Source organism: Poecile atricapillus, chromosome 2 (genome assembly GCF_030490865.1).
Source record: "Poecile atricapillus isolate bPoeAtr1 chromosome 2, bPoeAtr1.hap1, whole genome shotgun sequence".
NCBI classification, from domain to species: Eukaryota; Metazoa; Chordata; class Aves; order Passeriformes; family Paridae; genus Poecile; species Poecile atricapillus.
Window position 1 is genome coordinate 7,793,046 of NC_081250.1, and position 12,247 is coordinate 7,805,292.

Below are 12,247 nucleotides of genomic sequence, written 5' to 3' on the forward strand. Positions count from 1 at the left end.
ATATATTTGGTATAGCTTTTACAGTGTGCTGGGTGCTGCCAGAAAGAAGGTGGCACTGGGAAGGCCAGGAAAGAAGTCTAGAGCCCAGCAGCAGCTAGAGCCTGGAAAGTTAAATTCATGGCTACTGCAGCCTTCTCCAGGCAGAGGGAAGAGGAGCAAGGGGCAAAAGCAGCATGAAATGTGAGAGTAGGAAGCACTGGACTGACCAACACACTCACTGAATGAGAAGCAAGGTGCTGGTTTTGGCAAGGACGGGGGAGGTAGAGTTTCATGGGTTTGTTGTGCTTGAAACATTGCTGGAGAGGTGACTGAAATATGCCTTGGACCACAGCTCCTCTGAGTTCTCCCCTCAGGTGATGTGAGCTGTAACTGCACTACCCCTCAGCTAAAGGAAGCTGGAAGAGGAAGGACGTGCCTGTGTTTTGATCACTCCCTTTTTCTTCCAGTGCATTTCAGGCAGCTCTGCAGTCTCTCCACAAACCTGCACCTGCCTGCAGGATCTGTGCAGCTACAGCAACCTCCAGGTTTGCAGGCCGCTGAAGGGCTCTGGGGATGCACTTTCCCAGGTGAGCAGCAGAACTCACTGCAGACACAACGAAGCTGGTTCATGTCACATCTGTCATGGCCTGGACTCATCTGCAATTCAGATTCCTCCAGGCTGGCCTGGTGGCTCCAGTCTGCCTCTCTCCATGCTGGGCTGGAAGCCATAATTGTCACATGAAAAATCACACTCCTCTCTCCCTTTCTCCTTTGAAAATATTTCATTGCTTTAACAGAACATAGAAAATTCTGAGCTGCTTTGAAGTACAGATTTTTTGTCAAAAGGCTCCTCTGGGGAAGGTTGACTGACTTTGCCTCCTCTTATCACGGAGCTCCTCTTCCTTCCTCTGCTCCAGCCAGGCCTCTGGAAGGCTGGTGGGCTCCACTCTTTCAGGCCCCAAGGGTTAATCCAGCCCTCACAAATAGCGTTCAAATACTGTTTTTTTTTCTGGCAGACATTTCTCCATCATCTCTCACAAAGTCTGGAAGGGACTTTATGATAGAGTTGTTGTCAATAAAAAGCTGTGAGTTTACCAAGTTTAAGTATCAAATCCCAAAAGCCATGAAAATGGTGAGGATGTCTATTTGCTTATTATGATGTTTGCAGCATCTGTAAGGAGAGAATTCCCATCACAAGAAAGGGCTGTGTAATTGCCCACAACACTCCAAGTTAAATGGAATTAACTGAGGATCTCTCCTATAAAGACAGGGGAGGGAAACTTCTGTTCCCTCTTTGATAGAGCTGCCTCATTTAAAAGTCCCTTGGTTGACATACTAATAAAATTTGGCTTCTTAAGCTTAAAATACTCTTTCTTTTTGGTGTAGCTTGCTACAAGGACAAACCCACTCAGAGCTGTGTCTGATCTGGAGTACTCTCTGTTACTGATGCTTCCTCCCTGGCAGACCCAGCGTGGTCTCCTTCTGACAGAACACTGCTCAAGGACAGTGTTTTTGGAAGGAGAAAAATCTACCCTGTTGGTGAAGGTGGGAGTATTTTCCCAAGCATCCCCCACTCTTCACACTTGCATGCATACATACTGTGCAGGTCAAAATTCCCTTTGAAGAGCTCATCTCCTGAGGGCTCAGCCCTCCAGGGAAAGCTCCTCTGTCCCACTGAGGAAGCTTCTCAACCATGCCCGTCCCTTGGGAGGAGCCTCTTGAGCTTCACAAAAAGAAGGTAAGAGCCAGACTCTGCTGGGGGGCATTTGGGGACGAACCAAGCAGCACCAGCCACGTGTGGAACAATGGATTTTCTGACTAAATACAAAGATCATTTATCTTCTTAAGGGCAGCTAAATACAGAAACCAAATGCCCACAGAGGTTGTGGCATCTCCATCCTTTGAGATACTGGGGACTTAAGCTCCAGAGGTCTTCCAGATTTCTGTATTTCTGGAAATCTGTTCCACAGTTCTACTTGATGACTCACAGCAAAGAAAGCTGCACAGCAGCAAGTGGAGACCACATGTGCTTGACTTCCAACATATCCCTAACTGATGGAATGTCCTTGCTATTAGACATGTTCTACATTTACCTTTAAATATTTATCAAACAGGTTTTCTACAGAACACAAGTTTTGTAGTTTGTATTATGGATCTTTTGTGACAACATGAAAACATTTTTCCCCTGATACAGAGGACAGGATCAAATGGACACTTCAGGATTACAACCTTCCACTAAGGCAAAAGCATGTTCATAACAGCAATGCTGAAGCAGAATACTCCATCTCAAACCCTTTCTCTGTCACTAATCACACACACAGGAACATCTGTGCAAGCCAGTTGGCTCTGGACAGCTCCCGTGGTTCTTGAAAGACTGTTTCTTGGCAGGTTGTGTTTTTCACTCTAATTGAAAGATTAATCAAATCAGTCATACTTGTATGTTGGCTAAATAAACACACTGTCTTCACTGATGATGAAACAGATGCATTACCACTCATGTTTCCCATGGGGTTCATTTGTTCCATGATCACATTTGGTTTTCCTCAAGCTTCTCTATGCAGTATCTGACAGCACTTTGGATAGTTTTCGTAAGGACATTTACCTTGCAGATGCTATTGCATTCACATGTCTTAACTCTCAACAGTTTTTGGCAAAGGAATTACATATTCTCAACATTGCTTCATAGTGGAAAATGTGGAGGAAGCCAATCCTGCAAAAGGGTGGGAACTCCTCGTGAGCATAAATGCACTATGGAGTGGAGCAGTCTATGCTGCTGAGGCTGAAAGCACCAACACATCCAAACCTGTTTTCCCTCTGCCTCTCCCTCAGCGAGGCTCTCATCTTGCACCAAGCTCCTGGAGCGGGTCTCTTGAGCTTCCAGGACTCACTGGGGCAATGCCAAGTGCCTTGAGTCTGCTTTTGTGCACAGCTGAGCTGACTCCTGACACGTGTGTGTCTCTCTGAAAGCAGCATTTACACTTGGTAGGACAACACATCGTTGGGAAGGCGGGCAGAAGACTTGCTGAATGCATGACAGGTACACAACATGCATTCAAGTTCTGTGAACCACAAAACTGCCAAGCACTCAAAAGCTGCAACAACTGATCATTGTTTTAAAGGAAAAGGCGCTCAAAAAATCTTCCTGCCACTCGGTAACAAGTACAATGAAGAAAATCTCCTCATTCAAAGAGATTAACACAGATTTAGATCATTTCAGTATTACATTCTTAAGAGAGAGAAAAGGTGCATTTATTTCTCCAGTAAAAACCAGTATTCATGCAATATATTACAACATTCTTTAGGGTGGGATTATCTTTATTTATTTTCTGTGTTCTGAAAGATTAACTAAACTACTTTGTTGAACTATTGAGAGATGTGTCTCTGCAGGGCTCTTTGAGTCAGGTTTCAGAGATGTTCTCTCCCTCCACTGACAGGAAGACCAGACTTGCCAGGTCCACATTTGAACAATTTAAGTTATTTTACCACAACTCATCAACTAACAATTAACTCCCACTGCACTCCCTCCTTTTTTTACTATTTTTAAAAGTTAAAGCATAAAATCATATAATCAATTTCCAACCTTAGGTCTCCACATTACAGATTTTTCCTTCACCTGTCTCATAATGGAGAAAGGAAGCTGTTACTCAGAGAGCGGAACATCACACTAAGAATAAGCACAGAACCCTGACAGAAGTAAATGGCATTTGTGAAAAGGTACCATTTCCTCCCATCCTTACCACACCTTTTTAACCTTTCATTCATTTAAAATAATCCTGACCAAAGTGCAACATTCTCATTTATCCCACTTTGCCACATTACCAAAAGACATGCTGGCAGAAATGTTACCATTCCTGTGATCCTCACGTAGCCCCCTATTGCTCCCAAAAGAAAAGCCAAGCACAGAAGCAGGTCAGGGACACAGATACAGCTGAGGAACCAGAGCCAGCAATAAAAGGCAACAGGCACACAGTGACCTCTGTGGGACCTCACTCATCTTGACATTTACTACCACTGTGTTCTTACAGCAGCAATTTGTCATTCACTTAAGCACTTTGTTCAACTAAGGCAACAGAATCAGTAAATCCAAGCACCAGCTGGATTTACACTTTAAGCCAAAGCACAAAAGAGATTTGAAATCAGTAATTGCCCTGACGGGGGAGTGCAGATACTCACTTGTCTGTACAGCATCAGAGCTGAATTGTCTTGCTGATCAGAAAGAAAAGAAAAGCTTTTAGGATCACTTTTTCATCTGCTGGAATCTAAACTGATAAAAACGGTCAAATCAGATTATTCGAACTGTGTGTGTTTTAGGAAATACAACTGAATATAGATTCGGGACACTTTTTTCAGTATTTATTTAGTAAAACTCACTATACAAACAAAAAGTTATCACAACAGTGGAATATGCAGGGTTATAGTTTCTCCTTCAAACTGCTTCTCTGCTTCAGTAAAAACACATATATACATTTACAACAACTTCCCTTTAAAGCACTGGGATTCATATATTAAAACATACCTGGTAAAATAAGTTTAAAATAATTTCACATTGCTTGGAAAGATTTGAGTAATTTACTCTTACCAGAGTGCTATTGTTGCACAGTATTCAAAAAAATGAACGACCACTAAAATATAGAGTAAAACATTTAAAAGTACATTTATTTCAAATGTGGGCAAAATATCAATATAAAAGAAAATAGAGTATAAGAAATAAAAATAAAGTACAAAACATTTTCATCTTCAACATCCATAATTTAATAGATAGCAAGCCCTTTTATTTTTACATCCAAATTACACTTTTGGCTGAAGTACCATAATTTATTTTAAAATGCTTAAAAATGGGCTCATCATGATACCTAAAGTGGGCTCTTTTAAAATGCTAGTATAATACAAAACATAGTAAATTATGTTTCAGCATAATAAAATTACACATCCTAAAAAAGATGCAGTTTATTTTTGCTTTCCTGCTTTAAACTGCTCATCATCCCTAGGAAAACAGCTGGAAAACAGCATCCACAGGAAGTTCTAGTTGCTTTGTACAATGGCTGAATAGCAAGATATAATGCTCCAAGGATTCCGGAGCAGTAAGGCATTTTACTATCCATCAAGTAAATTTATATGTAAGCTTGTTAAGAAAGAACAACTGTAAGAAATGACAGCAAAATACGAGTTCTATAAAAAAAATGCATAAAGACACAAAGGCCTTACTGGTGCCTCCACTGCATTTATCAAACAGGATCTATAATCTTCAGTAAAACGTTGTTTTCATCATCTGAAAGTAACTTGTGCCACATATTTTCCTTAGTGGCAAGTTCTTTTCCCATTACCTAATATTCTATTTACTAATTTATTCTACTATTTACTACTCCTTTGCATCCACCCTGCCTTCTTACTCCCTTGAAGTATTCCCCATCAAGAAATAATTCCATGTTGAATTTAAGCTACTTTCTTGGGTGTTAAACTACTCTCCTAGTAAGTAAACATTACATATCCTAAAAAATTACAATTAATTAGTTCCTAATTAAGAAAAAACTTTTAGTAAGCCATACTCCCCTAAGCAGCACAATGTCTTTGCACAAAAAGGATATGATTCATAATCCAGTGTTTGAGTAAGCACTCCAGTCAGGACAAACTCAGCATTGTGGACATCTGGAAATATAAAAATTCATACAGTTCACACCCTACACAGAAATTCTGCCTCATTCTGCAGGTCAGGAGAGGCTGTTCTGGGCCTTTGTGGTCACCACTATCAGAGCCCTACCATCAGCCCTCACACCTGACACTGTTACAAAATACAGCACTTCCTGGGGCTCTACACTAAAGTAAAAATAACTAAAGTGAAAACTCCTAACTCACTTGATGAATACTGAGATGGTAACCTGGTTTCAGCTAATTTTCTTCTTAGTAGCTGGTACAGGGCTGTGCTTCGAATTTAAGATGAGAATAGTATTGGTAACACACTGATGTTGCTAAATTAAAAAATGTATGGTGATCTGCCTAAAAATTAACTATTAGATATATCCAGCAAACAGCTGGCTTGGATTTCTCCATGATTTGCAGGACAGTCCATGTATTCCTCTATTAGTATCTGAAAGCTTTGAAAGATCTGTTTCTTAAATAATTATTGGGAAATAGAAAAAAAAAAATCCAAGTAACAGCTATACTGTTCAATTGCAACAAAAGTTTATACATACCTATGCCTCGTGCAAAATATTCCCTACACAAATGAAGGTCATTTTCACAGGAAATCAAGATTATTTCTGGCAAACTCTAAAAGAAAGAAAATAATGGTAAGCTTAGGGGAACATGGTAAGGTATTATAAATAAATTTTAAAAAGTAACACTCAACACACTTTATTCTGCTTATGCTCCATGAGTTTTCGAAAGGAAGGTTGTTTAGATAATACTTTTCCTCCTGCGCACTCCACAATAGCTTTCATGGTGGAAAGACTGGGACAAATTCCGGGTGTAATGTAAAAATATTTTCCCTAAAATGAGAAAAGGAAGAACAAGCATTATTATGTTAACTGATTTCTGCAACACATGAAGTTCTAATGTCATGTGACACTTCCTCTATACAACAGGACAGGCTTTGTAAGCTGAGGTTGGGCTTATGGATACAGATTTATCAGTTGATGAGTTGTCCTTAAAATACTGTTGATGTTTCCCCTGGAGGGGACGAATCCACAATTTTGATAAATATGAACAGTCCAGGTGTGCCTGTTTCCACACCTGTAAAGTAACAACTGCAGCTTGGTAAGACACCTAAGAACAATGCTCCTTGCCTCTTTGAGCACAGGGACATCTCAAATGTTAAGAAAGAACTTTTACTTTTTAATTAACACCCAATTTATTACTTCCTGACAAAAATTATTCTGCTACTTGACCGAGAGAGGTGATCAGATCACAAAGTAGATTATCTCTAGTTATCAGCTAGGAATAAAAACAGAAAACACTTGCTATTTAATCTGCAAAACGGAGAGCAAAATGTAGCATTTAGAGATAATAGCAGACATAGATTCTTATTCATTAGAGGTTGAAAAAATACCTGTTTTAGGTGGTTTACCTCCATAAACAGTCTTTAATTCAATTAGGCTGAAGAATCTTTAGCAACTCAGATCTCCAGATACCTCTCTGCACTGTAATGTAATTTTAACCAGAGGCACGAAAACATCTTGCACCATCCTAGCAAACAGCCTGGTGTAAAGTGCAGTCTCCAGGGAGATTCACACTAAAACTCCCTGAGGCTGAAGGGCAAACTCACTCTCAGACTCCCATTTTTATGGGCAAGTGCTCTGACTATGAAGCTGGTGTAAAAAAAGAAAAGAGAAAATAAAGAAAATAGCGTTCCTGCCATAAGTGGCTTTTTCCAAGTAACAAAGCAATGTTCTAAATTTTGGAAGGGAACAAATATACTGAGACTGTTTGGTTAACATCTACAGGATCCAGTCATTCAGAGGGTTTACATCCACCCCAATGATGCTTAGGCACAAAATAGTCATAAAGTCAAAACGAAAATTTACAACAAATGTTTCATGTTATATGCCAGCCTGCTCTACTGCTTTCAGCATAAAACCTGTGGTCCCAGTGCTGGAAAAATCAGCTTGAAAAAATCTCCCAAGTATTTAAATGCCGTGGTAAACTGCCTACCTTGAATAATGGAGCTACTTGGGCTCTCTTTAGAGACTCCTCTAAACTAAAGCAGAAAAGCACCTCAGCTTCAGCATCTCTGAGCACAAAGTTCTGCTCGTCTGAAAAAGAAAGATTGATGATAAGGCACACAAAACACAAACATTCCCATGGCACAGGATGGAATCTGAGCAGAACATCTTGGTGGCAGAGTGGCTCTGAATGGCAGACACCTACTAGAATTTAACATCATTACAATATCCCTCTTCATTAGGCTTCTTACAAAGATGACTATCAAATACTTGGAGAATTAAACTATGTTTTACACTTGCATACCTAACAACAATCACTGTCCTGTTAAGTCCCTTTTTCTAACTTATTGGATGTACTTGCAAATTTTTATTTTTTAATTCTCTCTAAAGGAGAATAATCAAGCAGAAGGATTAAGTTTAAACTCGAAGTACTGTGACCACCTATGGGAGCCCAGAAACTGTTTTCAAGTCCTTACACAGCTGCAACAGAAAGAACTTTCCATCTGTTTCATTGGTCTTGTTATTCACCCAATTTTTCATTTTTTATTAGGGATGGAATTTCAGTCTTTATCTTTCCAAAAAAGCTATGTCAAACACATTTCTAAATCCAATTTAATCCAAAACCCCCAAGTCTAAAAACCATAATCAAAAAATTATAGAGAGAACAAACTGATCTCTCCAAGGACAATTCTGACAACTTGCAAGAGACAGTGTTAATATTCTTTCAAAAGACAAAAGAAACAATTAAGACAATTTTTTTGTAAACAATTGCCATATTTTTCATCATTATAGCAGGTACAAAACTGGAACAAGCCCATTAGCTACAAATTAACCTAATTTCAGTGAATAAATAAAGCACTTCAAGTACTAGATTACAACAGTCCTCCTAAATCCCCTGACTTTCTTCATCTTTTAAGCATTTTCAAATTAATCAGTTTCTCAGTTCACTGGCTGAAACAAGCAAATTGCCCTCTTGAGATTTATAAAAATGTTTGCTGGTTTATTAGTTAATTATCCATAGATTCAAGTCTTTACAGTGGTTAGCCAGCAATGTTATACATTTTCTTCTTACAAACCAATTATATAAAAAGCACAAGACAATCATAAACCAAATAATCACCCTTTCAGAAAGGGTGAATTAAAAAATAATGCAACCACAGGTAAAAATCTACAAAATGGCTACAGAAGAACAAAATACAATACTTAACGATATCCAATCATTTAATCACCCTAAAGCAAACTTTGTAACTGTGTTTTTCTTTCATTTAAGGGGAAGAAACTGTATTAAAATATTAAAACAAATGAAAACTAAATGAAACAAAATGTTCTGCTGAAAGAGAACTTGATTTAAAAAAAAAAATTAAAACATAATTCTTGTGGCAGCTTTGCTTAACCATACTAACACAACCTTCTAACTCAAGTGGAATACAAACTAGCTGCTGATACCATTATTTAAAAACTTTGCAAATTATTCTTCAAGAGGTGTGAATGATGACAATAAGACTGCTGTAGAATTAAAATTTCTGCTTTCAAAAGATGAAATCTTTAGAAAACTGGTAAGAAACACTCAAGTCAGAAGACAAAAGAAAGTGTATTTAAATATGCTTGCCAATGAATCTTTATTTTACTATAGGAATTGATACTAATTTAACTCACCAACAAATTTCTGGCATTTGAAGCACTCTTCTAACCACTCTGGAGTCACTATGTGCTTGACTACAGAAATTGCAGTCAGGAACTTGACAGTTCGGGTCACTTTACTGGCAATTAGATGGGTACATTTCTGGGCAGAGTCTGCTACTTCACCTCCAAGGATATACAGTTTCTGAAAGTTGTACAGAACACAAATCAGAATGGAATAGTCTTTTAAAAACGGAGGTTAAAAAGTAACTAAACACTGTATCTATCACATCAAATAAAACTAAGGTCCTAATGAAATAGTAAATGTAGATTTCTGTGTTACAGTGATTCTTTTACTTAAGTTGATTAATTTTGTCAGAATTTACAGCCACTGAAAATACAGGTATTTCCAGACATGAATACCAGCTGATTTAAAAACAAATGTGGAAAGGGCTTTCTTGCTTTTTAGAGCAGTCCCACAGAAAGAAAAAGCAAAGTAGCACAGTAGCATAAAGTAGTTAACTAAAGGAGAATAGCTACCAAATAAAACTCATTTCACATAAACCTACTCTAACCCCAGGGCCAGTAAATACTGTTTTTTATCCACTAGATATATATGTTAATCAAGTCTTAGTAAAAATTCAACATCCGTAGGAAAGTTGTCAGAAGTTTTCAATGCTTTTCACAAGAGATAAGCCTGAAAGTCACCTTAATGTACTGTTGCACTTGCATAGGTTCAAATCCTGTGAAGAGCACCATTGGTGTCAGCTCAGGGGTGAGTTTTTTAGTAGGTGGCGGCAGGTCTTCAATCCTACAGAACAGGAAATACACCAGAATGTGACATTTGAGCCCAAGGCTGTAGAACTGTAATTTTGAAATTGTACATGCACACTTTTGCAAGTTTCACCAATGGAATGACCCAGATGAATGAGAATTAGGCACAACTTTTTCTGAAGAAAAAAATCACCACGCAGAGAACACGACATATTCTCCTCTTTCTGTACTCTCCCATATCTCTTAGTACTTCACTCTCTTAGTTACTGTTTTATTCCTGCCAACTGAGTAACTGGCAACATCCAAAACCCACTGATAGTTACTTCACTGAGCAGGGCACAGGATGGTGCAGGCTGATGGGCAGCTGACACTTCTGAGGAACAGTCAGTTAAGGAGTACAGGCATTGACTGCCTGCTGTTCTTACCTTGCTCTTTTGGAAGACGGCTGAAGACTGGATTCATTTTGCTTTGGTTTCAAAGGCAACCTCACACCCTGAAATCAGACCAGTTACATGTTTAGATCTGAATTAAGCAAGGAAACCAACTTCTACCCTGAATTAATCACAAATGAAAATTACATGCTGCTTTATGCATGGGGCACCTACTATTTACACAACAAACCCAAGAGCAAAGCTGAGCATCAGCCAAAGCTTCTCCACAGACTTATGTAACCCTGAAAGTGCACACCAAATAAAAGACTGTGGGACTTTTTTCCTTTAAATGATACTGCTAATTATCAATGGAAAAGTCACTTCATTAAATGAGAAAGAGACTGAAAAGACTGTCCATTTTTTAAGTACATGAAGACTACAATAAATTTAGCACTTCCTGGTGCTAAATTCCATGGAATGGCAATATCCCAGAAAATACTGGTTTAAACTTAAGTTCCTTAACTACATAAATAGAAGCTGAATAGGAAGTGCCACCTGCCCAGTACCAGATTAACCTCTAGAGGATGTGCCCAGGGGTGATTAAATGCAGCTTTTAGGCTCTCCTTGGTGTAATTTGCAACCACAGCTCCCAAGTTCAGAAGTGTGTGACATCTATTTCTTTTTAACCTTCAAATCAAAACCTGAAATTTGATGAAGAATCCTAGAGGCACATAACGAGAAAGACAGGCAGCATTATCCCAGCCTTGCTGTGAGAATGTTCCTTTGGGAAGAACAAGCCTCCCAAAGCAGAGGTTTGCTCCCTGCTCTCAAAGCAGACATTTTTATGCTAGACAGCCCATAGTATGAAGAGCTGGGAAGAGAAGTGCACACATTCACATTTTGATAGACATTTGAACTATGAAAATGCAAGAGGTAGATGGTATCATCAGCATCTGACAAGACAGCTTTTCTCAGAAGAGGACCCCAAACCCCAAGGCAAAGAGAAATGCCTACTGTGAAGGCAGTGAAGAACCTTGTCCTTCCTGACACTTCCATATGCCCAGCATTTTCCATTACCAAACCATACTCCTGTGTGGGCACCTGAAGGGCAGCTGAACTAGATTGTCTCCAGAAGCCTTTCAATCTAAGTCACAAAATTCCCACTTCACACAGCCAAGAAGGGTCCCCATAGAAATACAGATGGGGAGGTACTAAATTATCCATCCAATCCCTGAGGTGTCCACTTGCTACATTTGCTACACAAGACAAAACATGGACAAAAACCTGGTGTGACTGACCCACACAAAGAACACATCCAGTTTTAAGATGAGCTCAACTGCAGTGTGGATGCAAAGGGTGGTGATAACAAGACCAAACTGAGTTAGTTAAAAGCTATTTTAAATATTAATACTGCATACTGAATCTTCTCAAAAAGTTTTTTATTTCGTAAAAGCAAAATATTTTCCTTCTTCAGGGAAATATGAAGACCAGGAATTTTTAAAAGCATTTAGCTTTCTAAATGTGAGTTTCCTACAGGCCCATGAAACAAATCCACAAGGGCCTATAAGAAGAATGCTTCAAACTCATGGTCAGGAAAACAGAAGTGCCTATTTCTAGAACTGAAAGATATTCAAGTGACAGTGCCCTGAATCCCCATTTAAAACAATGCTACAAATTACATTTTGAGAGTTACTAAGCACCTCTTTTCTGAAGAGTTTACAAAGGGACTGAGATACAAGTGATCCAAACACAAGAGGTGTGGCAAAATGTTTTCGCAATATAAAATGTTATCTGAGAGTCACCTGCAGTACAAATTTACCTACAAGATACACTGTGAAAAATTAT

The 12,247-nt window shown here is 38.8% G+C and overlaps 1 protein-coding gene across 2 annotated transcripts in view; it reads right to left on the reverse strand.

Moving 5' to 3' along the window:
* Positions 1–4,361: 4,361 nt before the first annotated feature.
* The window catches only part of PAXIP1 (PAX interacting protein 1), a 29,788-nt gene continuing 21,902 nt past the window's right edge, over positions 4,362–12,247 (reverse strand). For both annotated transcript variants that reach the window (XM_058832914.1, XM_058832913.1), the window contains exons 14-21: positions 10,457–10,524; positions 9,966–10,068; positions 9,294–9,462; positions 7,627–7,727; positions 6,330–6,464; positions 6,171–6,246; positions 5,561–5,625; positions 4,362–5,092 (exon numbers count right to left, since the gene is read on the reverse strand). In XM_058832914.1, the coding sequence (XP_058688897.1) occupies positions 5,081–5,092; positions 5,561–5,625; positions 6,171–6,246; positions 6,330–6,464; positions 7,627–7,727; positions 9,294–9,462; positions 9,966–10,068; positions 10,457–10,524 (729 nt within the window). In that variant the 3' untranslated portion in view covers positions 4,362–5,080. The remainder of the gene's footprint in view (positions 5,093–5,560; positions 5,626–6,170; positions 6,247–6,329; positions 6,465–7,626; positions 7,728–9,293; positions 9,463–9,965; positions 10,069–10,456; positions 10,525–12,247) is intronic.